Source organism: Callithrix jacchus, chromosome 1 (assembly GCF_049354715.1).
Source record: "Callithrix jacchus isolate 240 chromosome 1, calJac240_pri, whole genome shotgun sequence".
Classification (NCBI taxonomy): Eukaryota; Metazoa; Chordata; class Mammalia; order Primates; family Cebidae; genus Callithrix; species Callithrix jacchus.
In genome coordinates, this window is record NC_133502.1 from 208,676,626 (window position 1) to 208,704,489 (window position 27,864).

General features: G+C 52.5%; 3 protein-coding genes, 1 long non-coding RNA gene and 1 pseudogene across 8 annotated transcripts in view; 3 read left to right on the top strand and 2 right to left on the bottom strand.

The window, feature by feature from the left end:
* The first annotated feature begins 968 nt into the window (after positions 1–968).
* On the top strand, positions 969–5,161 carry LGALS1 (galectin 1). Its single transcript, XM_002743755.6, has 4 exons — positions 969–1,043; positions 2,440–2,519; positions 3,926–4,097; positions 4,962–5,161. The coding sequence occupies exons 1-4, from the start codon at positions 1,035–1,037 to the stop codon at positions 5,106–5,108; spliced, it is 408 nt and encodes a 135-aa protein (XP_002743801.1). The 5' UTR covers positions 969–1,034; the 3' UTR covers positions 5,109–5,161.
* Positions 5,162–8,121: 2,960 nt separating this feature from the next.
* NOL12 (nucleolar protein 12) lies at positions 8,122–19,488 on the top strand. 2 transcript variants are annotated; one of them, XM_002743756.7, is made up of 6 exons: positions 8,122–8,248; positions 9,937–10,042; positions 10,345–10,393; positions 11,223–11,365; positions 18,409–18,506; positions 18,902–19,488. In XM_002743756.7, the coding sequence occupies exons 1-6, from the start codon at positions 8,169–8,171 to the stop codon at positions 19,062–19,064; spliced, it is 639 nt and encodes a 212-aa protein (XP_002743802.2). In that variant the 5' UTR covers positions 8,122–8,168; the 3' UTR covers positions 19,065–19,488. The 2 variants fall into 2 exon arrangements, with proteins under 2 accessions (XP_002743802.2, XP_078196418.1); XM_078340292.1 differs by lacking the exons at positions 18,409–18,506; positions 18,902–19,488 and adding an exon at positions 16,126–17,266.
* Positions 8,583–10,593, bottom strand: LOC144578115 (uncharacterized). Its single transcript, XR_013523263.1, has 2 exons — positions 10,319–10,593; positions 8,583–8,752 (listed from the first exon to the last, which is right to left on the bottom strand). It is a non-coding gene; the product is annotated as an uncharacterized LOC144578115 (long non-coding RNA).
* On the bottom strand, positions 13,574–15,547 carry LOC108587932 (cilium assembly protein DZIP1 pseudogene; annotated as a pseudogene).
* The window catches only part of TRIOBP (TRIO and F-actin binding protein), an 85,058-nt gene continuing 76,260 nt past the window's right edge, over positions 19,067–27,864 (top strand). For 2 of the 4 annotated variants that reach the window (XM_054241189.2, XM_078340259.1), the window contains exon 1: positions 19,067–27,403. In XM_054241189.2, coding sequence (XP_054097164.2) covers positions 27,290–27,403 — 114 coding nt within the window. In that variant the 5' untranslated portion in view covers positions 19,067–27,289. The remainder of the gene's footprint in view (positions 27,404–27,864) is intronic. The other 2 variants (XM_054241187.2, XM_078340254.1) reach the window with 2 other exon arrangements.

The window sequence follows — 27,864 nt, forward strand, 5'->3', positions numbered from 1 at the left end:
TACTAAAAATACAAAAATTAGCCGGGCATGGTGGCTGGGGGCCTGTAGTCCCTGCTCCTTGGGAGGCTGAGGCAGGAGAATCGCTTGAACCTGGGAGACAGAAGTTGCAATGAGCAGAGATCACACCACTGCACTCCAGCCTGGGTGACAGTGTGAGACTTCATCTCAAAAATAAATATATAAATAAATAAAAATAAAAAAGATAGAGGACAGTACACAGAGCTAGGACCCCACCCCCTCCTGGCCTGGACCACCCTGGACCATCTCCCGCGCTTGACACTCTCAGGCCAGAAGCTGTCAGGCCAGGGCGCTTTGACTATCCCTTGCAGGCCCCTGAAGGGAGCCCAGCCCTGCAGCCTCAGGTTTGGCACGCAGCCCAGCCTTTCTTTAGCCTTAGCAAAGCGAACGAGCCGAGCGCTGCAGCAGCCGCAGTGCTTGCTTCCGGGGAAGTTCCGGGTGGGGTCAGGGCCTGTGGTTAAGTCAGAGTGGCCCTCTGCAGACACGCGCGCAGCAGGAGCCACGCCCTGGGCCTGCCTGGGTGCGGCCTGGCCTCCCCCAGCTCTCATTCCCTGAAGCACCCTGCACCTCCTCAGCCATCATCTCTGGGCACCCCCTGAGCCCAGCCTCCTGGCCACAGGCCCCTTCCCGCCAACTCGTGGGCCTAGCTCATCATCAAACTATTTTCCACTGGCTCCCCCCAATCTCTGCCACAGCACAATTTTGGTGGGAGGTGGTGGGGGGAGAGGTGGAGGATGAAGGAGAATAGGAGGTGGAGCTTGGACTCCGGCGGGGCCGGGAGCTCGCCACTCTAATTGGTCACCTCTGCTCCAGAACTGGCTTCAAAATTCCATAGACTCCGCCCCCGGTTGCCCCCAGCCCTGTCCTGACTTGCAATTGGCTGAACTTCCAGGGAGGCGGGGCTCACCAGGTCAGGTCCAGTTAAAAGGGTGGGAGCGCCGGAGACCCATCTCTCTCGGGTGGAGCCTTCAGACAGCTGGTGTTCCTGTCCCGCGAACATCCTCCTGCCCTCAATCATGGCTTGTGTGAGTGTTGGGACCCCACCCCAAGGTCCAGGGGATAGGGCAGGGGGCTGATGGCCGGAGGAGAGCTGGGCAGATCGGGAGCTGGGTTTGAGTTCCAGCTGTGTGTCCTGGAAGCAATGGCTTCTCTTTTCTGGACCTCACTGAGGTCCAGAAAATGGGGGTTGGCGCCGTGGTCCCTCAAGCCTTCTCTGCGTTAAGACTTGTCTGGATAGCCGGTCGCGGTGGCTCACGCGTGTAATCCTAGCACTTTGGGAGGCCGAGATGGGTGGATCACCTGAGGTCAGAAGTTCAAGACCAGCCTGGCCATCATGGTGAAATCCCATTAAAAATATATATATATAGTAATAGAAAAAAAAAAAAAAAGAATTGTCTGGATTCCTCCAGGGTCTGAAATCACAGTTATTTTGGCCCAGGGTTGACATTATGCAGCTCTCTGAGAAGTGGGAGTGAGAAGGGTGTGGCCAACTGGGGGACACCCAGGCCACTATCCCTTTCCCCCTCCTCCACCCCGGAGAGCCTCCTGTCCCCTCCCCCTTGCAGCTGTCTCAGGCACCAGGCCAGGGCAGAGAGTCACTCTCTGCTCCAGAGAACGCTGAAAAGTCGCCAGGACCCGAGACAGGCTGCCCAGGATGGGCCTTCCGAGGTCGGGGGTGGAGGGTGGTGTGTCCAGGTTGGTGGGGGGATGGGCGGGGAAATTCCCTACCACCACCCCCGAGCTAGGAGATGGGGATGGCAAGGAGGTGAGATTCTTACTTGGGCCTCAGGGAAAGGGTTCAAGTTTCTGGCAGAAGGAACCACTCACACCAGTTAACTCTTGCCCACCCTCTCCGGGTGCCGGGGAGCAGCAGTGCCAAGCAGCTTGCTCAATCTTGTTAACCCTGAGCCAGCCCACAGGCTATCCTCCCTAATGCAGCCGGGCCACGTTCTTCAGGGTCTCCTCCCTAGCCTCTGGGCCTCTTCGCAGAGAGGGGCTTGAAGGAGAATGGTGGGGTCGCCCCTGGCCACTTCCTCTCCAGCAGAGGGGCAGCCCCCTCCATTCAGTGTGACCGTGGGCAAGTGTCGGCCCCTCCCCAGCCTGATCCTCTCCATCTGCGATGGGACAGAGCACCCCACCTCCCAGGCCACTCTGAGTCCAAAATCCCCAAGCCAATCTGCAAAATCTCCTTGAGCCTGATTCACGTTACAGATTCAAGCCGACCCCGTTGGGAATAGGGACTTTCCCAGGACCACGTAGAGCATCAGAGGCTAGAAATCACAGCCGGATCCCGTCCCCAGGCTGCCCCTTGGCTTGGTCAGAGGACGCAGGGCGGGAACAAGCCCACTGCCACCCCTAGATACTGCGGGACCGTGGAGGCCTTGTCCTCTAACTCGGCTGGGCGGGGGCTTGTCTGTGCAGGGTCTCGAGGCCAGCAACCTGAATCTCAAACCTGGGGAGTGCCTCCGAGTGCGGGGCGAGGTGGCTCCTGACGCCAAGAGGTGAGAGGTGAAGGTGGGGTGGTGGGCGGCAGGGAGGGGGGCTTGGTCCAGCCGGGAGGGTGTGGCCGGCCAAGCCCACGTCTCCTCCCTGGCTGGGAGTGGGTTAACTGCCGGCCGCAGATGCCGCGTTTTCTGGGTGACTCACTTCCCCCGCAGGGTCTGGGCGCCCCCACCATTGCCGCCCCCTCCCCTGCTCCCTTCCTGCTGTAGCCTCTTAAACTAAACCAGCTGTGGCCTCGTCATCTATAATACCTTGGCTCCCCCGCCCCCACCCCTTTACGGGCTGGGCGGGACCTGCTGGGGAGGGCGGGAAGAGGAGTGAGGCTTCCCTCCGAGTCCCTCCTTCCTGCGTCTGCCCATTCATTCACTCGCTCTGTCCTTTGGTCCTTCCTTCACTCCTCGTTCTTTCAGCCGACTACCTTATTTTCTCAGCAGTTATGTGACCTTGGACCAGTCAACCAACCTCACCTAGCCTCAGTTTGTTAGAAAAACAGGGGGGGTTGGCCGGTGCGGTTCCTCACGCCTGTAATCCCAGCACTTTGGGAGGCCAGTGAGGGTGGATCACGAGGACAGCAGATTGAGACCAGCCTGGCCAAAATGATGAAACCCTGTCTCTACTAAAAATACAAAAATTAGCCGGGCGTGGTGGCGAGTGCCTGCAGTCCCAGCTACTTGGTAGTCTGAGGCAGAAGAATCACTTGAACCCAGGAGGCAGAGGTCTCAGTGAGCTGAGATCACACCACTGCCCTCCAGTCTGAGCGACAGAGCGAGACTCCCTCTCAAAAAAAGAAAAAAAGGAAGAAAGACAGTCAAGGAGAAGGTGGCTGTGTGCAGGAAGTGAACAGGGCAGTGGCGATGAGGAGGCTGAGGATCAGCTGATACTGTTCAGAGCCACACACTTCTCCTGCACTCATTTCATTTCAGCCAAACGCTCGGAGGCAGGAATTGCTATTATCACCACGCAACGAATGTACTGTTATTGGTTCCTTAGCCCCATAATTACTAAGTATCCCCTATGTGCCTCACTTGTGCTGGGCACCAGGAATACAGAGATGTAGAGACAGGACACTTAACCTCCCAGAGGTCACCATCTGGAGGCAGTCTCTGACCTTGACCAAAAAGTGTAGGGTGCTAATGACTATGAGAATCTTGGGCCCTCGGCACAGCAGGAGCCCTGGGGAGCCTTCTGTGCAGCCCCCGTTGTACAGATAAGGAAACTGGGGAAGAGGAGCAGGGACTAGCTCAAGCTCACACAGTAAGCAGGTGGCAGGGCCAGAGCTAGAATCCAGGTTTCTTGTCTCCGTTGGTGAGTTCTTCCAGCAAGGTGGGATACTGAGTAACAGACTAGGCAGTGGGTGGGGCTGGAGTTGGCGGAGGTGGCCTCAAGCCCGCCTGTTACCCCCCAGCTTCGTGCTGAACCTGGGCAAAGACAGCAACAACTTGTGCCTACACTTCAACCCTCGCTTCAATGCCCACGGGGACGCCAACACCATCGTGTGCAACAGCAAGGACGGCGGCGCCTGGGGGGCCGAGCAGCGGGAGGCTGCCTTTCCCTTCCAGCCTGGGAGCATCGCAGAGGTGGGCTGCAGACCAGGGACAGGGGCTGGGTGGCCTGGGGCGGGGCTGGGTGAGTGACTGGAGACCTTGGCCCTACCTGCTCTCTTTCCCCTCCTCTTTCCTCCCTTCCTGTGTGATGGCCAGTGTCAGCCCCTCTTTGAACTTAAGTGGTTGGTTAGAATAAAACAAAGGAGGGGCCAGGTGCGGTGGCTCACGCCTGTGATCCCAGCACTCTGGGAGGCTGAGACGGGTAGATCATTTGGGGTCAGGAGCTCAACACCAGCCTGTTAGCCACTTAACATGGTGGCTAACCCCATGTCTATTAAAAATACAAAAATTAGCTGGGCGTGATGGTGCTGACCTGTAGTCCCAGCTACTTGGGAGGCTGAGGTGGGAGGATCACTTGAGCCTCAGGGAAATTGAGATTGTGCCACTGCACTTCAGCCTGGGTGACAGAATGAGACCCTGTCTGAAAAAGAAAAAAGGCCATGTGCAGTGGCTCACACCTGTAATCCCAGCACTTTGGGAGGCTGAAGTGGGCAGATCACTTGAGGTGTGGAGTTTGAGACCAGCCTGATCAACATGGAGAAACCTCGTCTACTAAAAATACAAAATTAGGTGGGCGTGATGGCACATGCCTTTAATCCCAACTACTTGGGAGGCTGAGGCGGGAGAATTGCTTAAACCTAGGAGGCGGAGGTTGCAGTGAGCCAAGATAGTGCCACTGCACTCCAGCCTGGGTGACAGACTCCTCCATCTCAAAAAATAAAAAGAAAAAAGAAAAATTAATAAAAATGCACCTTCTCGGGCTCAGCCACAAAATGTCAGAGCCTCATGAGGAATGGTTCTGGAAAAGTCCGGCTCACTCCCCTCCCTCACCCCTAGGTGTGTGTCAGCTTCGACCAGGCAGACCTGACCATCAAGCTGCCAGATGGATACGAATTCAAGTTCCCCAACCGCCTCAACCTGGAGGCCATCAACTACATGGCAGCTGACGGCGACTTCAAGATCAAGTGTGTGGCCTTTGACTGAAACCAGCCAGCCCATGACCCCCAATAAAGGCAGCTGCCTCTGCTCCCTCTGAACCAGCCTCGTGTGTGTGTGTGTGTGTGTGTGTGTGTGTGTGTGTATGCGCGCGCGCGCACATGCTCACGGGTGTGCGTGTGCGTGGGAGGGGGCCCCTTCACTTCCATTCGCTTTGTCCACAGATACCTCCTCAGTTCTAATGATGTCTTCTGCCGGATCCCCCAGACCAAGCACAGAGAGTTTGGCACACAGTAGGAGGGCCAGTGACCACTGAATAAAAATCAGTCCTAGGCCAGGGCAGTGGCTCATGCTTGTAATCCCAGCACTTTTGGAGGCTGAGGCAGGCAGATTATGAGGTCAGGAGTTTGAGACCAGCCTGGCCAACACAGTGAACCCCGTCTCTACCAAAAATAAAAAACTGGCTGGGCATGGTGGCGGGATCCTGTAATCTCAGCTACTCAGGAGGCTGAGGCAGGAGAATCTCTTGAACCCGGGAGGTGGGGGTTGCAGTGAGCCAAGATTGCACCACTGCATTCCAGGCTTGGGTGGAGTGAAAATCCATTTCAGAAAAAAAAAAAATCAGTCCCTGGCCTGGAACTGCTTTTAGCCTAGTGGCCCCAGCACACAGTAGGTACTCCAAAGATGTTGCATAAATGACATCAAGGGGGAAAGAGGCAAGGACAGACCAATGTGTGTGTGGTGACAGGGGCAGAAGACAGGGAGGTGGAGGGAAGAATACAAGGCCCCTCTCCTTTGCCTTCATGAGCTAAAAAGATACTTGGAGTCAGAAAACAAGGGGCTGCCAGCTGTGGGACCTGCATGTTAACTGACCTCTCTGAGCCTCAGCTTATTCCTTTATACAAGGGGGATAACGCATACAGCTTATCAAAGGGTTGTTCCAAAGACCAGTCGATTCTCTGCCGTCTGGCTGAGATCAAGTGGAGATTAAATGAGTTATTGCATGAAAGAAGCCAGCTTCAACACCTGGCATATGGTAAATGCTAGTGGGTAGTGGTTTCCCAGCCCTTATGCATGGCCTTTTTTTTTTTTTTTAAGATACGGGGTCTTGCTATGTTGCCCAGGCTGGAGTGCAGTGGTTGTTCACAGGTATGATCATGGCATACTGCAGCCTCAAAGTCCTGGACTCAGGCAATCCTCCTACCTCAGCCTCCTGAGTGGCTGGGACCACGGGTGCACGTCACTGTACCCAGCTCCCTGCACCACTTTTGAGGTGCTGTTACTCCAACTGGAAGGGGAAGAAATGGGCTCTGACTGATGAAGTGATTCCTGAATCTGTACCAGGCCCAGATAAGCCTGCGGGCTTATCCAGGCATCTTCGCTCTGTGGGCTCAGGCCATGCACCCCACTTGGCTAAGAGTGTACAGGCAACCAAGGGACTAGGCTGGAATCTGCTGGCCCTCATCCCTGGGCAGATGACCCCACCCCAACAGTGGGAATATGGGTTTGGGTGATGACCCTGTCACCCCATTGCCAGCCCTTGTTTCTCTTCCAGAAGGCTTAGAATCAGAGCATCATTGAGCTCCCCCACAATCCCAAGGCACAGTCTCCTGAGGCATGGTGGGTTGCATAGGCTTGGCAAACCTCTTTCCTTTTTTTTTCTTTGAGACAGAGTCTTGCTCTGTCACCCAGGCTGGAGTGCAATGGTGTGTTCTCAGCTCATGAACACCTCCACCTCTTGGGTTCAATCAAGGAAGGTGCTCCTGCCTCAATCTCCAGAGTAGCTGGGATTATAGGCACTATATATATATATAACATATATATATATATATATATATAACATATATATATATATATATATAACATATATATATATATATATATATATACACATATAATTTTTTTTTTTTTTAATAAGACTGGGTTTCACCATGTTGGCCAGGCTGGTCTCAAACTCCTGACTGCAGGTGATCCACCTGCCTCTGCCTCCCAAAGTGCTGGGATTACAGGCGTGAGCCACTGCACCCAGCCAGTAAATCTCACTTAGGGCAACTGGAACCAGCTGTAAGTAGGTCTCATACACCCAGCCTCAGTTTCCTCATCCATAAAATGGGACCCATTTTGGGTGGATGATTTCCATCTGAGTGCCCTAGGCCCTGGGCAGAGTGGGGAGCACGTACCTCTATGAGAGGCCAAAGAGGATGGAACACACATGCTGAGAAATCCATTGAGCCACACCCAATCTCCAGGCGCTCCTGGGGCTCCCAGGTGGCCACCCAGAAATAGCTTCGGAAACTTGGCTGCAGATGGGGTGCCCTCTGCTGGACATTGGAGAAAATGTCCCCTAGGCTGCCCTGCCTGGTCCTCAGTTCACCCAACGATTCTCCCCGTGCACGGGCTAACACGGTACACACACTAGGACTGGGGCCACAACAGGGCAAAGAAAAATCCTGGGGCAGGTAAGAGAGGCTACTGGGTGTGGAGGAAGCACTTTGGGAGGCCGAGATGGGAGGATCATTTGCGGTCAGGAATTCGAGCAGCCTGGTCAACGTGATGGAACCTTGTCTCTACTAAAAATACAACAATTAGCGGGGTATAGTGACACACACCTGTAGTCCCAGCTGCTCAGGAGGCTGAGGCGGGATAATTACTTGAATCTGGGAGGTAGAGGTTGCAACGAACCGAGATCGCGCCACTGCACTCCAGCCTGGGCGAGAGAGCGAGACTCAATCTCAAAAGTAATAGTAATAACAAATCCAAGAAAAACAATTCAAAGTAGGGTCGGTACAGGAATTTTTGGTCATTCACGAGTAACTCCATATTAAGTGCATACTGTATGCCAGGCACAGTCCCAGGCAATGGGGTTCGGGGGGGGCCTCGCTCTCACTGAAGCGAATCTGGGTAGGGGCTGGAGCTGGGAGTCAAGGAGCGGTCAGGAACCAGGGTGTCATGCTTGGAGACAGGGAATAAAACGAGCTGGAAGATCCCTTTAAAAGGCGGGATCTGCGGGCGGAACTGCGGAGAGAATGCTGAGCGGTGCACCCGGGAGGATGAGTACGCTACACCCGGAAGTGTCTCCGGTGAGAGGAAGGTGGTGGCTTCACGGTTATGGGCCGCAACAAGAAGAAGCGAGATGGTGATGACCGGCGGCCCAGGCTAGTTCTCAGCTTCGATGAGGAGAAGAGGCGGTGAGTGGCAAAGAAGGACCGGACTCCCCTCGAGCCTTGGCCAAGGCCAGGTTCGGGCCGGGCACGCTCCCGCCAAGGGCTCTTCCGGCCCCGCCCTGTGGCGTGGCTAGAGAACCCCTCTGGACCTCCCTGTTTGTCTCTGGTCCCGCTTGTCCCTTCTTGGCCTCCCCACCTCGCCTAGGGTCTCTGCGCAGACAGACAGCCGGAAGCTCGGGCATCAGAGCAGTGGCTTCGACCACCCTAGCCCAGCCCAGTCCGTCGGCCCAGCACACAACAGGCGCTCAGCCGTGGTTGATGAATGATGAGCCAATGAAATGAGAGTGGCTGAAGTTCATTCATTCGCTCTCCAGACTTTTATTGGGCTCCTTTAGTGTGCCAGGTCCCGTATCAGGAAGCGGAACCTCTGAGCCTCAGCGTCCGGCCAGACATAAATGGCACATGGTAGCTGGTCAGCGAAAAGCCCAGTGCTGGACTGTGGGGTAAAATGGGAGCAGAGCGCTGGCACTGGCAAGATGAGAAGGGGCTGAGATCAGACCGAGGAATGAAGGGAGGGAAAGGCTGGGCATCATCAGGAAACTCTTAGCGTGCATCAACAGGCCCTACAGGAGAGTTCAGGGTCAGGTGTCCTGGGCACACGGGTGCTGGTCTAGTGCAGGGTTCTGAAGGTCTGGATCAGGGTGCCCCTGAAAGTCCCGTTAGCGAGTAATGAGGTTTGCCAGTGTGGAAGGGATAATCCCATGTACTGAGTGTGCCCTCCCACCTGGTCCTGTTCCCTGAACCTGAGAGCCCATAGTATTGAGTGGAAGGAGGCAGTATCTCCCTTGTTTTCCTAAATGTATCCTTTCTCTAACCTTGGGCAAGTAACCTAAACTCTGTGCCTCAGTATTCCCATCTGTAAAATGGAGATTGATACCCACTGCACAAGTTGTTGTGAAGGTTTTTTTGTTTGTGTGTTTTTGAGACTAGTCTAGCCGTGTCATCTAGGCTGGAGTGCAGTGGCATGATCTCTGCTCACTGCAACCTCCACCTCCCAGGTTTAGGTGATTCTCCCGCCTCAGCCTCCCAAGTAGCTGGGACTACAGGCATGCGCCAACATGCCCGGCTAATTTTTTTTTTTTTGAGATGGAATTTTGTTCTTGTTGCTCAGACTGGAGTGCAATGGCGCAGTCTCGGCTCACCGCAAACTCCACCTCCTGGGTCCAAGCGGTTCTCCTGCCTCAGCCTCCCGAGTAGCTGGGATTACAGGCATGTGCCACCATACCCAGCTAATTTTGTATTTTTAGTAGAGATGGGGTTTCTCTATGTTGGTCAGGCTGGTCATAAACTCCTGACCTCAGGTGATCCACCTCCCTCAGCTTCCCAAAGTGCTGGGATTACAGGCATGAGCCACTGTGCCTGGCCAATTTTTGTTTTTTGGTAGACACGGGGTTTCACCATGTTGGCCAGGCTGGTCTCGAACTCCTGGCCTCAAGTGATCCACCCGCCTCGACCTTCCAAAGTGCTGGGATTACAGGCATAAGCCACCATGTCTGGCCATTGTTGTAAGGGTTAAATGAGCTAATACTTGTAAGTTTTTGGAATGGGGCCTAGCACACAGCAAGTGTGGCATTAGCCATTTTTCTCCTAGAGTGAGCCCTTCTCTTGTATCTCCTGCGACTCTCCCGTCTTTGCTGGCTTCCTTCCTGTAGGGAGTACCTGACAGGCTTCCACAAGCGGAAGGTCGAGCGGAAGAAGGCAGCCATTGAGGAGATTAAGCAGCGGCTGAAAGAGGAGCAGAGGAAGCTTCGGGAGGAGGTGCACAGGGGGAAGGTGGGAGGGAGGTCTTTGATTCTTAGGGTACTTGCAGCCTTGGATTTCCCTAATAGAGGCAGCTGTAAGCATGCGCTGGCATATGTGTGGGCAGGACCAGGACCGGGGAATAGCTTATTCAAGTGGAGACTCCGTGGGCCCGGGTCTGAGAGTAATGGAAGATGGAGTCTCCTGCTGATTTCGCGGTCTGAATCATGGTCTCAGTCACCCTGGGGGTGATTAATACCCTAGCTTGAGGTTGAGCTAAGAGGTCATACTCACTGTGTTACCTGCCTGTGTGGTTTCAGCGCCACCAGGAATACTTGAAGATGCTGGCAGAGAGAGAAGAGGCACTGGGTAAGTCACATGCTTGGTCTGACCTGGAGAACAGCTGATTGGCCTGGTTTATGTATTCCCTTGGTGGGTGGAAGGGAAAGGGAAAGGGAAAGAAGCTGACCTCCTGGGCCGGGTGCGGTGGCTCACGCATGTAATCCCAGCACTTTGGGAGGCCGAGGCAGGTGGATCACGAGGTCAAGAGATCGAGACCATCCTGGTCAGCATGGTGAAACCCCGTCTCTACTAAAAATGCAAAAAATTAGCTGGGCACGGTGGCGCGTGACTGTAATCCCAGCTACTCAGGAGGCTGAGGCAGGAGAATTGCCTGAACCCAGGAGGCGGAGGTTGCAGTGAGCTGAGATCGCGCCATTGCACTCCAGCCTGGGTAACAAGAGTGAAACTCCGTCTTAATTAAAAAAAAAAAAAAAAAAAGAAGAAGAAGCTGACTTCCTTGGCCCTAGGGATTTTGGGGGGTTCTCTGGGGCCAAGGGTGGTCCTAGCACCTCTCAGTACAAGTGGAACAGAGACCAGGAGAGTTAGACGTAAATCCCATGGTTAACCAAGCCTGAGCAGAGAGCCCAGTTTCTGAAGACTGAAATGACTAGCGTGGAGAGAGGGACAGCAGCAGCTGTCACAGAAGGTCTGTCTGAAGTGGGGACCAGCCAGAGCAGGAAGGACATGAGATCATTCTCAACATTCATCCACAGGCCAGGCTCTAGCGCCAGGGACCTTGTGGATGCTCTCCACGTCCACAGAATAGAGGGGGGCATTGCACTCCAGGGCAGAAGGAAGACTGAAGCCTGGTCACTGGTTCTTCTGGCTGAGGCCAGGACTGTGTCCATCCCCACAGAGGAGGCTGATGAGCTGGACCAGCTGGTGACAGCAAAGATGGAGTCGGTGCAGTACGACCACCCCAACCACACAGTCACCGTGACCACCATCAGTGACCTGGACCTCTCGGGGGCTCAGCTGCTCAGGGTGACCCCACCTGAGGTGGGTCTCAGTCTCAGCCCTGGGAAGAAGGGGCTTGGGGGCGGACTGACTTGTCAGGGGGTTGCTCAGTGCTGGTGCATGTCATGGGTATCCCAGTGCCAGTGCCCTTTCTCTTTGGACCCATGAGTCCCTGCTTCTGGGGTGCTGCAGAGGCCAGCCCTGCTGCTGAGCGGCTGAGGAGCCTGAGCAGGTTCCTTCACGTTGCCTGCTTCCTTTCTCTGTTAGTGAACTGGGCTTGCTGGGGTGGCGCCTGCCTTGTGGGGTTGCTGTCAGGATAAAAGTGGTTAGTCCGTGGGAGTCATTTGGCACAGTGCCCAGCCCTGTTGTAAATGCTTCACAAAAGGTAGCTGTTTGTTGTATCGTTCTCTTTGTGCAATGAGCAGCCCTGGCACATCTGTGTGCACTAAGTGGGTTTTCTTTTTTTTTTTTTTTCCCACAATGATGTAATGGAGGGCTTTACTGAAAAGGTTGACAAACGAAAAGAGAGCTAAAACCCAACAGATCTTTTTGTTAAAAGGTTACTTTTTCTTGGAAAGAGAATGTAGTACCACCAAGTTATAGAAATGCGAAAAACAGTTTATATGAACTTTCTGACTTTTGACAATGTCATTGTTTAAGAATATAACTGAATTACTTTCGAGGTATTTTATAATACATGTTGGCTATTTTATTTATTTATTTTTATTTTACTTTTTTTTTTTGAGACGGAGTTTCGCTCTTGTTACCCAGGCTGGAGTGCAATGGCGCGATCTCGGCTCACGGCAACCTCCGCCTCCTGGGTTCAAGCAATTCTCCTGCCTCAGCCTCCCCAGTAGCTGGGATTACAGGCGCACGCCACCATGCCCAGCTAATTTTTGTATTTTTAGTAGAGACGGGGTTTCACCATGTTGACCAGGATGGTCTCGATCTCTTGACCTCGTGATCCACCCGCCTCAGCCTCCCAAAGTGCTGGGATTATAGGCGTGAGCCACCGCATGTTGGCTATTTTAAAAAGTTAAAAAAAAAATACATATATGAGTTCAGTGATGACTCAAATATTTTCTGTTTAGTCTGATAAATTGGCACTTAAAATAACTACACTTCGTTCAGAAAATATCCAAGGTAAAGAATATGCTATATAAAATAACCAACCATTTAACAGTAACATGCTTACAGTAGCTCAAAGCTGAATGTGATAAATGTACTTCAGAAAAATTATTTAATATGGGCCTAGCCATATTCTAATTCTAATCTTACTTTTTAGGGGGGTGGGAGGGTGGAGTTTTGCTATATTGCCCCCGTTGGTCTTGAACTCCTGGGCTCAAGCGATCCTCTCACCTCAACCTCCCTAGTTGCTGGGATTAAAGGTGAACGCCATCACGCGCAGATTAAGCTTACTTCTATATGAAAAATAACCAGACTAACTTTTAGTGATTAGTGGTTCCACTAATTCAATTTTTTTTTTTCTTTTTGAGACCGAGTTTCGCTCTTGTTACCCAGGCTGGAGTGCAATGGCACGATCTCGGCTCACTGCAACCTCCGCCTCCTGGGTTCAGGCAATTCTCCCACCTCAGCCTCCCGAGTAGCTGGGATTACAGGCACACGCCACCATGCCCAGCTAATTTTTTGTATTTTTAGTAGAGATGGGGTTTCACCATGTTGACCAGGATGGTCTCGATCTCTTGACCTCGTAATCCATCCGCCTCGGCCTCCCAAAGTGCTGGGGTTACAGGCTTGAGCCACCGCGCCTGGCCCGCTAATTCAATTTTAAGACCACTAACAGAATTTTATAATGTAAACACCTGCAATGTGACAGCGTACATAAGAAAAATCTTTTTTAAAGTTTTAGTAACAGGCTGGGCATGGTGGCTCACGCCTATAATCCCTGCACTTTGGGAGGCCGAGGCGGGTGGATCAAGAGATCAAGACCATCCTGGTCAACATGGTGAAACCCTGTCTCTACTAAAAATACAAAAATTAGCTAGGCATGGTGGTACGCGCCTATAGTCCCAGCTACTCGGGAGGCTGAGGCAGGAGAATTGCCTGAACCCAGAAGGCGGAGGTTGCGGTGAGACGAGATCATGCCATTGCACTCCAGCCTGGGTAACAACAATGAAACTCCGTCTCAAAAAAAAAAAAAAGTTTTAGTAACAAACCAAAACCTGTTGTAACCTTAAAAAAAAAAATCACTTAAAAAATAGTTGGAAACAAATACACTTAACACTAGAGTACCGTTCTAAAGAAAAAACTTTTTATGACTTCCATGACATGTTATTTTTAAGCAGCAGAAGTCTTAAACACCTGTAGGCACTTCAAAACACTGTTGAGGATCTGATTTTCAATACTGTATCAGGTGACATTAAAGAGACCGTTGTTCTTTGCATCAGACCCTGTGTTGCTGTGGGGAACACGGCAGGGCAGAAGCACTGGAGTCATGGAGGCAAGTTATTGAAACACTGTCATACCGAAATACTGCTGGCTTCTGGAAGAATCTTCTGAAATGCGGAATTAGACATCTGGAGTGTCACTCCAATCAGTCATGGTTACTAAGCTGCTCTTTAATGTGCTGGATTCATTATCTTGAAGTCCTTCTCCCTTTGGCCCCTTAGGATTAAATTCGCCCCAGGCATTTAGCACATGAGGAAAATGTTTATTTTTCACAGGTGAAGTTCCTTCTGTTCTTTCCCAGATCTTTCCCCAAAGATGTCTCTTCCTCTAGGGATGATACGTCCCAGTCTTCATCCTCCACATCTGCAAACTTTAGTTCTTGTAATTCTTCATTTTTGATAAACATCTCAGGAACATTAATTCCACCAACTGGTCTATTCACATTTTTGCGATGTGAAAACATCTTTTCAACTTTTTCAGTTGGTGTTTTAATGGAGGCTCCTGCGGGCTTGAGAGAATCATCAGTGTCCTCGATTTCGCTTCCCTCGGTCCCGTCCGTGTCACCTTTGACTGCATTCTTCCCACAGCTGCCCTTGCTTTGCGATGGTGGCACAGGAAGTGGGCCTGGGGATGCGTATGCCCGGATGAGGTCGTCGTCCTCCTGCTCCTCCTCCGAACTAAAGGGAGGGGTCGTAATAGTTGAAGACTTTCTGGGAAAATGATCTTTCATGATATGTTTCGTAATTTTTGAAACAGATGTCCTATCAGTAGAAACAGCTCTTTGTCTAACCAGTTGTCTGTCTTTGGGAGGAAGTTGTATCATTCTGGGTACTTCTCCAGTTGAAAGGGTATCCATTTGAGAAACATTGTACTTATCTGAAGACAGCAGTGCTTTCTCCTCGATTTTACAGCTGACTTGATGTTTAAGGAATTCTCGAATTTGATGAAAGTTAGGTATTTCTCTTTCTTGCTTATGTCCTTCTGATTCCACACTTTTTAGTGCTCTCTGCAGTGGGTCACTTGAAATACCGTGTATGTCTGCATTAATCCCCAAGGTTTCCGGTTTCTCCATCAAGTTCTGCTCCACCATTGTTCTTAGTCCCTTAGTGAGGGAGGAGTTACTCTTCAAAGCTTTCCTTAAATGTGTTTTGTTATTTAATTTCTGTTCATTTTCCCTTCCTTTTTCTTCCTCTGAAAGTTCTTCTGTTGGTTCCAGTATGTGCGACGAGAATGTCTGTTCATGTGCCACCGGCAGACTTGATTTAGTTTCCGAAGTGTGCAGGGCTGGGGCATTCATAGGCTACAGGAGTTCCTTTGGGTTCACGGACACCGTTTAATGGACGACAGGTACACTCTTTAATCTGCTGTCTCTGAGTTAGAATCAGTTCCTTCTGCTCCTGGATTCTCTGCCCTAGCTCTTCTATCGTTTTCTTGTAGACAACGTCGCTTGCATTTAGATCATCTATTTGAGGTTTGAAGTTTCTCTATATGTGACATGAGCCGATCCTTCTCTTTCTTGTGTTCTTGATGAATAGCTGGAACTCATGCTGTCCACTTGCTTTCCTGACTATCAGGAAGCTGCGTGACATTCTGGAAATCCTGGGAATGTGGAGAGCAGTCTTCTTTAGATTCGTGCGCATCTTTTACTGTGCCTGTGTTGGACTTGATCTGCATATCGGACTTCTGGGTTTCCCGCGGTTGATATTCTAATGCTGAAGTTGGTTCTTTAAATTGCTTCCTAAACATCTTGACTTTTTCCATTTCATCAACTAGTTTCTCCTTTTCTTTTTCTTTCCACCTATCAAATAACTTCAAAAAGTCTTCCTCTTTTGTTTTCTGCATTTCATATTCCTTGGAGAAACCTCTCTGGCATGCTGTGCAGCCTCTAGCTCAGACCTGGTGAGCTGCAGCTCTTCTTTCAATACGGCAATCTCACTCCAGAGCTTCTCAATCTGTGCATTTTTCTGATACTCAAAATGAGAATTTTCTTCAGTGTGGCGGCGCTGAATGTGACTTTGTAGAAAAGCTTGGTTCATAAAGAACTTGTCACAAAAATGGCACTGGTAATAGTTGGCTCTGGCCTCCATCATCAGCTGCTGGTCGGAGATGATCTTCTTCCTGCGTTTGCACTCTTTCTTGAGCATCTTGATCTCCCTCGCCTGCTTGGATAGCAGCTCCTTGCTCTGCTCGCCGTCGCAGTGGCTCAGGCGCAGCCGCTCCTCCAGGGTGTGCAGCTGCGAGGTGAGGAACTCCTTCGAGTGCAGCAGGCACTCGATGGTGAACTGCGCCAGACGGATGAGTTTCAGCAGCACTGGATCCACCCCCGACTGGCAATGAGGGCACTTCTCGTCCTCCAGCTTGCAGAAGGTGACGTTCATGATGTTCTCCTGCAGCGTCAGCAAGTCCACGGCCTCCGCCACCTTGTCCATGTCGATGGCACTCAGCCGCAGCCGGTCCACACACTCCAGCCGCGGCCTGAACTGGAAGAAGGGCAGGGGCCCCAAAGCCAAACTGGGGAGCGCACAAGTCATGGAGGCCTCACCGGCTGCGGCGGCCACAGCGATGTCGGGCCCCTCTGGGCCGCTGGAGAGTGGGTAGTAGACATGCTTCTGGAAGGGCATGCTTGCAAGCCAGTCCGCCACCTCTGCTTGCTTAGGGGGAGCTAGCAGTCTCCTCAACCCACCCCGGGCCGCCTCAGGAACGGGAGAAGGCTGGGTCCCCTGCTTCCGTGGCGGCAGCGGCGGCGGAGGCCTAAGGTCTGGGCGTCCAGGACGTTGCTATGGCAATGCCCAGTTCTGGACCTGGAACAAAGGGCGCGTCCGCCTGCGCATGCGCCCAGGACCCTTGCAAACTTGGGTCGGGGCTGCATTCTGGGTTTTAGAGAGGCTAAAATATTTCTTTTTTTTTCTTTTTGAGACCGAGTTTCGCTCTTATTACCCAGGTTGGAGTGCAATGGCGCGATCTCGGCTCACCGCAACCTCCGCCTCCTGGATTCAGGCAATTCTCCTGCCTCAGCCTCCCGAGTAGCTGGGATTACAGGCACGTGCCACCGTGCCCAGCTAATTTTTTGTATTTTTAGTAGAGACGGGGTTTCAGCATGTTGACCAGGATGGTCTCGATCTCTTGACCTCGTGAGCCACCCGCCTTGGCCTCCCAGAGTGCTGGGATTACAGGCGTGAGCCACCGTGCCCGGCCCGAGGCTAAAATATTTCTAGCAGCAACTCGTAGACGTTAGGCCTCTCGTTTCTGTGGGTATTCTGGGTGCCTCCGGTGGTTACCACAGAGATCAATAAGCTGAGGAAAAGCCGGACATTCCCCAATCCACCGGGGAATTCCTGCTTGGACCAGACATCAGGAATTTTTTTTCTTTCCTGATAGGTCTGTAGACTCTGGGCTCCATCCACTGGACTGCAGGATCAGCGGGAACGAGGGCTGTGGTCTCTCTTGCTCACGGATATATTCCCATCACCCCAGCTGCGCGCTCCTGGGCGGGTGCCGGGCGCTGCAGGCGGGCGGGGGCGACATAGGGGACACAGACCGCAGGGTCGTTGCTAAGGCGGGCAGGGCCCGCGGAGGTCGAGGAGCAGCAGAGCGGAGAGAGGCGGACCGGCTTCTTCTTGCAGGGCGCGGGATGAAACGTGTCTCGCCTGGGCAAGTTGTGGCGAGGCGGGTCGCCTGGCGCAGCTCCAGGTCCTTCCAGACTCCAGATCGCAGGCGACTCAGGATCCCCCACCCCCCTCCCGCCCCCTCTGCTCCGCGATCTCCCTCTGGCTTCTTCCCTCCTCGGTGTCCCGGCTCCTCTCCTAAGTGGATTTTCAACCTGTGGCTTGTGAATCATGAGTAGATTGCAACCACCGTAAAAAATAAGAATATCATAATTGACAATACCAGAAAGCATCATGGTAAGTATTGTTTCATAAGATGGCTGTTTCCACTGGAGTTGTATCTGGGTTTGCCTAAGAATTTATGGACATGTATGTACACAGTTACGATGTAAAACACATTTCCTCCAGGGAGTTTCTGTGTCCTTAAGTCCTGGAGCCACTCCCCTGTCACATCCATACTGATCTCAGGGCCGGGCACAGTGTCTCATGCCTGTAATTCCAGCACTTTGGGAGGCCAAGATGGGTGGATCAACTGGAGGTCAGGAGTTCCAGACCAGCCTGGCCAACATGCTGAAACCCTGTCTCTACTAAAAGTAAATTAGCTGGGTGCAGTGGCAGGTGCCTGTAATCTCAACTACTCAGGAGGCTGAGGCGGAGATTGCAGTGAGCTGAGATTGCACCTCTGCATTCTAGACTGGGTGACAGAGCAAGACTCTGTCTCCAAAAGAAAAAAGAAAAGAAAACCATACTGATGTCACACCGGTCTTTCATTTTATGCTCATTCTTTAGCAAGTTCTGATACAAAGCAAGTCTTGTCCTCATTTAGCTAGGATTTTCATTCCTGAATGTTTAAGCATGTACTGGAAGCCTCTAGAGGCAAGAGAGGGTTTTGAAGCATGGCTGTCCACCGTGTAATCCTTGATTTAGGGCAGACAGAGTGCTCTTCTGCCTCAGGGCTTCTCTAGCCCCATCCCAGGCCTGTGATGCAGCAGCGAGCGCCACCACTCAGGTGCCCAGTCCAGGCCTCCCCAGCTACTGCCCCCTCTAAGTCAATGTCTTATGCTTCTTTAGGGAGGGGCTGGAGACAGGTCTGAGGAGGAGGCATCATCCATGGAGAAGCCCACCAAAGCCTTGCCCAGGAAGTCCAGAGACCCCCTGCTCTCTCAGCGGTGAGTGTTGGCCTGCTGCCTCCCTGGTCCCGCTCCTCCTGGCTGACAGTAGCAGCCTGGCCCTTAGGGGTGGAGGGCCCGGAGCAGCCCTCTGCTTTGCCTGGCCAGTGATCCTCAGCCTCTCTTCATTGCCCCATCCTATTCCACCCACCCCCGAGAATGTCTGACCTCCGGTGCCCTTCGTGCCTGGGTGAAGGGCCTGTCTCTCTGAGCTGCGTTGCTGGCGGGCACTTTGGAGGTAGAGCAGGCCAACTCTGGCATGAAGTTAGTGGTCCCAGCATTTGCTACCTGTCCTGACACCCCCTCCATGAGCCTTGTGGTCAGTCACCCTCCAACGCAGTCTCTACCTACCACCCTGTTCCCAAGGTAAACTGAGGCTTTCTACCCTCCCCCAGGATCTCCTCCCTCACAGCAGCACTGCATGCACACAGCCGCAAAAAGGTCAAGAGGAAACATCCCCGCATGGCCCAGGACTCCAAGAAGCCCCCAAGGGCCGCTCGCACCAGCAGGGCCCAGCGTCGCCGTTTGACAGGCAAAGCACAGCACAGCAGGGAGTGAGGCTGAGAACCAAGCCGCGCCCCAGTCCAGGCTGCGGGGACCTGGCCTTTGTCATCTTGGCTGTCCCTGTTGCTCAGCCTGCACCAAGGTGATGACTGCACAGCCCAAAGTTGGGAAGCCAGGACCTCTCTGGCCTGGGGCCGGCTGCCTTTGCCTGGGGTTTGAATTCCAGAAGAAGTGGGCAGCTGAGCGCAGCCTCCCCGGGAAGAGCCTTCGGAGACACGTTGGGGCATCTTCCCAAATGTGCACCCCACCTGGCACTTATCAAATTTGGGAAACTCATCAGAGATTTGTGCACTTGTGATTTGTTTGCCCCGATACCACGTGCAAGGGCATTTTCTGGGGTGGTTGACATGGTCAGGGGCCATGGCTCTATCCCCAGCAGTTTTCCCTGTGGTTGCAATAAAGTCCAGTTCTGCTTCTATTAAGGTGCTGGGTCCCCTAACCAGGGTTACAGACCAGTGTGTCCATTGCTAGAATCCAGAGCCCACCTGCTGCTCTGAAAAGCAGGCTCCTGAGGCCAGTGGGGAACAGTGCCCCCCCTGCCTTTCACTGAGGAGCCTCTGGGCCTGTCTCTTGTCCTGGGCCCAGCAGTCTCCTCAGCTGACACTGAAGCAGTTGAATCCCAAGTCATTCCCCATCACCACACTGGGGCAGCAACCCCCAATTTCCAGCAGCTCCTAGGTGGGGCCCAACACGGAAGGATTGATTAATTCTTACTTTTTTTTTTTTTTTTTTTAAAGACGGAGTCTCACTCTGTCACCAGGCTGGAGTCCAGTGGTGCAATCTCGGCTCAGTACAACCTCTTGCTCCCAGGTTCGAGCGATTCTTCTGCCTCAGCCTCCCAAATAGCTACAGGTGTGTGCCACCACACCCAGCTAATTTTTTGTATTTTTAGTAGAGATGGGGTTTCACCATGTTGGCCAGGATTGTCTCAAATCTCCTGACCTTAAGTGATTAACCTGCCTTGGCTTCCCAAAGTGCTGGGATAACAGCCACTGCGCCTGGCCTAATTCTTACTTTTTAAAGCAGTTGCAGCCCGGCATGGTGGCTCACGCCTGTAATCCCAGCACTTTGGGAGGCTGAGGCAGGTGGATCACCTGAGGTCAGGAGTTCGAGACTAGCCTGGCCAACATGGTGAAACCCTGTCTTTACTAAAAGTACAAAAATTAGCTGGGCCTGGTGGCACACGCCTGTAGTCCCAGCTACTGGGGAGGCTGAGGCAGGAGAATTGCTTGAACCAGGAGGCGGAGGTTGCGGTGAGCTGAGATCGAGCCATTGCACTCCAGCTTGAGTAACAAGAGTGAAACTCCGTCTCAAAAAAAAAAAAAAAAAAAAAATGCCGGGCAAGGTGGTGCACATGTGTAATCCCAGCTACTGGGGAGGCTGAGGCACAAGAATCACTTGAACCCGGGAGGCAGAGGCTGCAGTGAGTGACAGAGTATGACCCTGCCTCAAAAAAATTAAAAAATAAAGCAATTGCATCTTGACTGGCACAAAAGTAGCCCCTCTAGAGTAGACCCTGAAGGTGCCAGCTAGACTTCCACAAGGGCCATGTCTTCACACTCCTTCCAGGTGATGAGCTGATGGAAACCATGTCCCTCCCTTGTCCCAACTTGTCAGTCCTGGGCAGGAGTGAAAGACTTTCAAGTTGTGCCGTGGTTAGAGGAGCTGTGTTGGGTCGTGTGAGCCGCTGAGGCCCATGGACAATGGAGTCAGGATGACAGGACCGTGTGAATGAGGGGCACCTCCCGCAGGACCGCAGGCTCCACCCACCCTGGGATGTGGGAGCTCCTGAGGCAGGTGGGGGAGCAGTGAGCCAGGATCTGCAGGTCCGTCCTCTCTCCACAGCTAGCAGCCAGGCTTTGCAGTGGGGCAGGCTCCGATGGTGGCTGAGTTATGCTGTACCCATGTCACCCTCAAAACCCATTGATGATGGCTGGTGCCAATCTGAGGGCCACACCCGGGTATGGTGCATGTAGCTGGGGGATTGTGCCCAGTGCCTCGGGCTGGCCTCTTGGCTCTGCCACCTGCTCTCCCTACCACGTTATGTTTGTCCTCCCCTGTGCTTGGGGCTGGCTGGTGTGTGTCACTTGGCTGCCTTCTCCCTGGACAGAGTGGTGCCTATTATGGGGCCCTCGAGGTGGCTCTGGTGCTCAGTCTGCTGTGAGCAGGAACAGCTGAGCCCCAGGGATTCCTGCACACAGCAGGCCTCATGTTTGAATCCAGGCTCTGCTGCTTGGTTGCTGCGTGAGCGACCTCTCTGGTCTGTTTCCTCATGTGTAAGACAACGTAAGATACCTACCTCTTGGGGCTGCCCAGAGACTCAGATCTGACCACATGCATGAACCATTTTCCCAGAGCTCCTGTTGCTCCCCGGGTGTGCCTACTCCAGGTCACCACTGCGGCTTCTGTTGGGACGTCTGACTCCAGTTCTTCTCCCATCTCCAGTGACAAAGTCATTTACAACTTGTGTTTACAGTTTATAATGTTTACCAGTATTAAATTCTCAGCCATGGGCCAGGCGCGGTGGCTCACACCTATAATCCCAGCACTTTGGGAGGCCAAGGCAGGTGGATCACCTTAGGTCAGGGGTTCGAGACCAGCCTGGCCAGCATGGTGAAACCCCATCCCTACTAAAAATACAAAGAATTAGCCGGGCATGATGGTGTGCGCCTGTAGTCCCAGCTACTTGGGAGGCTGAGGCAGGAGAATTGCTTGAACCCAGGAAGTGGAGGTTGCAGTGAGCCAAGATCGTGCCATTGCACAGCAGCCTGGGCAACAAGAGCAAAACTCCATCTCAAAAAAAAAGATTCTCAGCCACCCTTTTCTGTGTGTGCCATCAGTTCTTCTGGCAGACCAGGGAAGTTTACTCATAGTGATTTGACCAATTCTAGGATCGGGGTGGTGGATTCAGAACCCTCTGGACAGTTTCTCTCTTCCCCAGGAGCCCCTCACCGTGTTCTGGAGGCACCTGGGTTCCTTCCTCCTGTTGCTCTCCAGCGTTGGGACTCTGGGAGATTTACGAAGAATAATTAGGTTTAGCTGCATATACTCTAAAACGAAATTGAAAAAGAACTGGCTTGTATAATAAAAAAGTTCCCAGGTAAATAAAAATAGGAGGTTCCTGGCCTGGAGCTGGGAAGGTTGGAGGCTGGAATACCAGGCTTCTAACTATGCTGTGTGCCATTTTCAACACATGGCTCCTGCCTCACAGCACAAGGTGGCTGCTTGAGCTGCAGCCATCATGTCTGCATTCCAGCCAGCAGGAAAGAAAAAGGAATGAAGAACATGCCCCTCCTTTTGAAAACATTTGGTACTTGACATGTCCTGTTGGCTAGGCAGGAGGCAAAGGCATGAGGCAGGGGAAACGGAGCTCCTAGCTGCAAGACAGGCTGGAAACTCTTCTATTTATGCATTTTCTTTCTTTTTTTGAGACGGAGTCTTGATCTGTTGCCCAGGCTGGAGTGCAGTGGCGCAGTCTCGGTTCACTGCAACCTCCAACTCCCTGGTTCAAGCGATTCTCCTGCCTCAGCCTCCCCAGTAGCTGGAACTACAGGTACGTGCCACCAAGCCCAGCTAATTTTTGTATTTTTACTAGAGATGGGGTTTCACCATGTTGGCCAGGATGGTCCCGATCTCCTGACCTCGTGATCCACCTGCCTTGGCCTCCCAAAGTGCTGGGATTACAGGCATGAGCCAAAGCACCTAGCCCTGTATTTTCTCTTTGAGAGGGAGTTTCGCTCATTGTCCAGGCTGGAGTGCAATGGTGGAGTGCAATGGAGTGCAGTGGTCACCAGGCGCCAGGCTGGAGTGCAGTGGTGCAATCTCCACTCACTGCAACCTTCGCCTCCCAGGTTCAAGCGGTTCTCCTGCCTCGGCCTCCCAAGTAGCTGGGACTACAGGTATGTGCCACCACACCCAGCGATTTTTGTATTTTAGTAGAGATGGGGTTTCACCATGTTGGCCAGGATGGTCTCCATCTCTTCATCTCATGGTCTGCCCACCTCGGCCTCCCAAAGTGCTGGGATTACAGGCGTGGGAGATAACCGCGCCTGGCCTCTGTCCCCTGTATTTAAAGATAAGAAAACTGTCATGCCAGAGAGGTTAAGACTCTAGTCCAAGGTCTGTGCTAAAGCCAGCCCAGCGGACTGTCGCCGGAAAGAACCAACGGGTAAGAGGTCAGAGGAGCCAGATCCGCCAGTGCCAGCCCTCTCTAGGGCTCCCTGGGGACTCCCAGCGGGCGAGGGCTGCAGGCGGCCCAGGCTAAACGTGCTGCGAGTCCCGCGCTCAGAGGTATCCTTGCCCTGCCCGCCTCCGCCCCGCCCCTTGCTCTGGCTTGTCCAATCCCACAGTGTTCATGTAAATGAGGCACCCAGAGCGCGCCTAGGCGCGTGGCAGGGGTGTGCCTTCCTTCTACCTCCCGAGCATCTCTCTGATTCATTGTTAAAATAAAGAGGCCGTGACCCTGGTACTCCCTCCCCGGCAGCCCCTGTGCGTGGAAACCCAGCCAAGGTTAGTACTAGGCTGCGGAGAAGAGGAGCTGGTTGGGGGAGGCCCATGGGAGGGGTAGGGATTGAGGGATGCTGGGAGAAACTGGGTGAATGGCTGGATGGAGAGGGGTCCCGGGGCCATTCTCCGGGTGGGGCATGCGTAGCTGCTTAAGGTTTTGATTTTTACATCCACATCTCAAGTGCATCTTAGAGAAGGATTCTGCCTATTGGTTGTGGGTAGGGGAGAAAACGGGAGCAGCGAGGGGCACGTGGAGTAGATCCCCCTACCCGCCCTCCGGAAAATGAGCGGCGTTCTCCTGCTGGGGGACGCTCCATTATGTGGCCAGACCAGGAGAGCAAGGCCCAGGATGGGTCTTGCTTCCACCACCAGGAGCTGGGAGGACAACCGTCTGGGGAAGATCAGAGACCCTGGGGCCACGAAGGCGCCAGTGGGTGCCCCCTTTCCCCACCGTGCCCTGCCGTCGCCCCCACCCCATTCCCTTCTCGAGGTCTGATGGTGGAGGAGCGGAGCCTTGCCTTGGCTCTGGCTGTCCCAGGGGAGGTTAAATTCCTCAGCTCGCCACCACTGGCAACAAAAGCCTGATCCCCTGGAACACAGCAGGTGAAGATGGATGTGGGCACGTGACCTGGGGGCACCAAAAGCTGCATGTGTTTTGGGATGTCACCTTCCTCCCACCCCCCACCCTTCCCCTGGGACTTTGTGTGGGTAGAGAGGGCATCTTTAAGTTGACTTTCCTGACCCAGTTTCCCTCCAGGGCATGGATGTTGGAGTCCCCAGGGGCACCCAGAAAGAACCCTTGCACAAGTGAAGACAGCAGGGTTTCAGAAGGGCGTGATGTGGCATGATGCTTCACACCTCGAATCCCAGCACTTTGGGAGGCTGAGGGGAAAGGATTACTTGAGGTCAGGAGTTCAGCAGTTCAAAACCAGCCTGGGTAACACAGCAAGAGCCTTTTTTTTTTTTTTTTTTTTTTTTTTGAGACACTGTTGCCCAGGCTGGAGTGCAGCAGAGAAATCTTGACTCCACTGCAACCTCCACCTCCCAGGTTCAAGCAATTATCTTGTCTCAGTCTCCCCAGTAGCTGGGATTACAGGTGTGCGCCGCCATGCCCAGCTAGTTTTTGTGTTTGTAGTAGAGACAGAGTTTCACCATGTTGACCAGGTTGGTCTCAAACTCCTGGCCTCAAGTGATCCGCCTGCCTCAGCCTCCCAAAGTGCTGGGATTACAGGCGTGAGCCACTGCACCTGGCCAAGGGCCCATTTTTACAAAAGAAAAAATTTTAAAATTAGCTGGGCATGGTGGCATGCACCTGTAGTCCCAGTTATTGGGGATACTGAGGCAAGAGGATCATATGAGCCTGGGAGTTTGAGGCTGCAATGAACTGTGATCAAGTCTCTGTACTCCAGCCTGAGTCACAGAGCAAGACCCTGCCCCCACCTCCCCAAAAACAACAAGGGCCAGGCACGGTGGTTCACACCTGTCATCCCAGTACTTTGGGAGGCCGAGGGAGGCGGATCACCTGAGGTCAGGAATTCGCCTGGCCAACAAAATAAAAAAAATAGCCAGAGTGATGGCGCATGCATGTGATCCCAGAGACTACTTGGGGGGCTGAGGAAGGAGAATCGCTCGAATCCAGGAGGCGGAGGTTGCAGTGAGCCGAGACCATACCATGGCACTCCAGTCTGGGCGACAGAGTGAGACTCCGTCTAAAAAAAACAAAACAAAACAAAAAGGGTTTATTTTTGGCTAAGCTCTGCCACAAACTTTCTGTGTGACCTTAGGCTGTTCACTTTTGTCAAAGACATTGTCCTCAACTCTGAAAATACCTGGCAAGCCCTTTGCTGCCCTCCCTGTGCTTCCCGAGGGACCTGTGTGAGTTGGCAGTGTGATGCAGTGCCCCTCACTTCCACCTCCGAGAGAGCCGGGACGCTTATGGACCTGGATTTGAATCAGTCACTGTGACCTTGGGGGAGCTAAGGAATCTCTCTGAGCCTCAGTTGCTGATCTAAAATTAGGATTAATTTGATTTACAATGCAGAGTAGCTATAAGACAAGGACACTCAAACTTTGGGGTGCATTAGAATCACCTAGAGAATCACTTCTTTCTTTTTATTTTTATATTGATCTATTTATTTATTTATTTTGAGATAAAGTCTCTCTCTGTTACCCAGGCTGGAGTGAAGTGGCACGATCTCCACTCACTGAGACCTCCACCTCCCAGGTTCAAGTGATTCTCGTGGCTCTGCCTCCCAACTAGCTGGGGCTACAGGTGCGCACCACCACGCCCAGCTAATTTTCATACTTTTAGTAGAGGTGGGGTCTCACCGTGTTGGCCAGGCTGGTCTCTAACTCCTGGCCTCAAGCGATCCACCTCAGGCTACGGAAGTGCTGGGACTGTAGGCATGAGCTACCACCCCTGGGTGGAGTCACTTCTTTAAAAGGCACAGCCCCCGACCTCACTCCCTTAGAGATTCTGACTGGGTGGACTGGGAGAGGGAAAGGGGAATCTAGATATGTTTTTGAGATGGAGCCTCATATGTTTAGGCTGGAGTGCTATAGCTATTCACAGGTGCAATTATGGCACATTACCTCCTGGGCTCCAGAGCTCCTCCTGCCTCTGCTTCTGAGTAGCTCGGACTGCAGGTCCACAGCATCTTACTCAGCTTTTTTTTTTTTTTTTCTTTCCTGAGACAGGCTCTCAGTCTGTCACCCAGGCTGGAGTGCAGTGGCACAATCATGGCTCACTGCAGCCTTGACCTCCCAGACTCAGATGATCCTCCCACCTCAGCCTCCTGAGTAGCAGGGACCACAAGCCTGTACCACCCTACCCAGCTAATTTTTGTATTTTTTGTAGAGATGGGGTTTTACCAGTTGTCCAAGCCGGTCTTGAGCTCAAGTGATCCCCCCGCTTTGGCCTCCCAGAGTGCTGGGATTACGGGCGTGAGCCACTGCACCCAGCAGGAATCTGCACTTTTATTTTTTTGGGACAGAGTCTCACTCTGTTGCCCAGGCTGGAGTGCAATGGTGAGATCTAGACTCACTGCAACCTCTGCCTCCCGGGTTCAAGTTATTCTCCTGCCTCAGCCTCCCGAGTTGCTGGGATTACAGGCATGCACCACTGCACCCAATTGATTTTTATATTTTTAGTATATCCACACTTGAAAATATGTTTGTATATTTTCACTTTTTCCACATTACAGTGAAGTAGTTGAACCATGTGAATATTTCAGTTTCACCATATTGGCTAGGCTGGTCTCAAAATTCTGACTTCAAGTGATCCACCTACCTCAGCCTCCCAAAGTGCTGGGATTACAGGCGTCGGCCACGGTGCCCGGCCTGGAATCTGCATTTTTATGAACAGCCCAGGAGGGTATAATGCAGAGTCCTTGGTATGCACTTTCAGCAACACTGCATTAAGGACTGGAAATCACACATCAAATGCTGGCGAGTGCCTGGGTGCTTAGTAGGTGCTTAGTGAGTATTTGTCGAGTGAATGAATGAATAGGGATGAATGGAGAACAGGAACATCCAAAGGAATGGATGAGTAACCTTATTTCCCCTGGTCCTTGTCTGGAAACGGGGGCAACTGGGGCTGGGGCTCAGGTGAGTGACCAGTCATCTGGTCTTTGCCTCCCCCTCATTTTCCCAAGGCCTCACCTAGAGGGTCAGCCATTGGATCACAGGAACGGCCCTGGCCTGACTCACCCAACATGGAGGAGGTACCTGGGGGAGCTCCATGTGAACACTTTGAGGCCAACATGCTCACCCAGAACCGCTGTCAAAACTGCTTCCACCCTGAGGAGGCCCATCGAGCAACATACCAGGTGGGCCAGTTTTCCACGTGGTTGGGGTGGTTTGGGATGGGGACATGGATGATGGACTGGGCCTCTCCTGTCCACTAACTTGCAGTTGAACCCAAATGCTGGCCTTCCCCCTGGCCACAGCCTCACTTTTTCCACATTACAGTGTAGTTGAACCATGTGAATATTTCAGTCTTCAGTCACTTTCTTCCTGCTTATATGAGTTTTACCATTGCCTCATTGAATCTATTACTTACCTGGTTATTCTTTAAATGGACATCTTTTTCCCCTTCTATTGAAACAAAACTTCACATCATCACCACAAGTAGAAAACTAGAATTATTTCCTGCATGTACAAGGTTAAGAAAAAAGGTAGAAAGAGAAAAAAATCAAAACAGAAATGTCATCAAATCCCAACTCGAGAGTGTTCTCTTTTCTTTTTCCTTTTTTTGAGACAGAGTCTCACTCTGTTGCCCAAGCTGGAA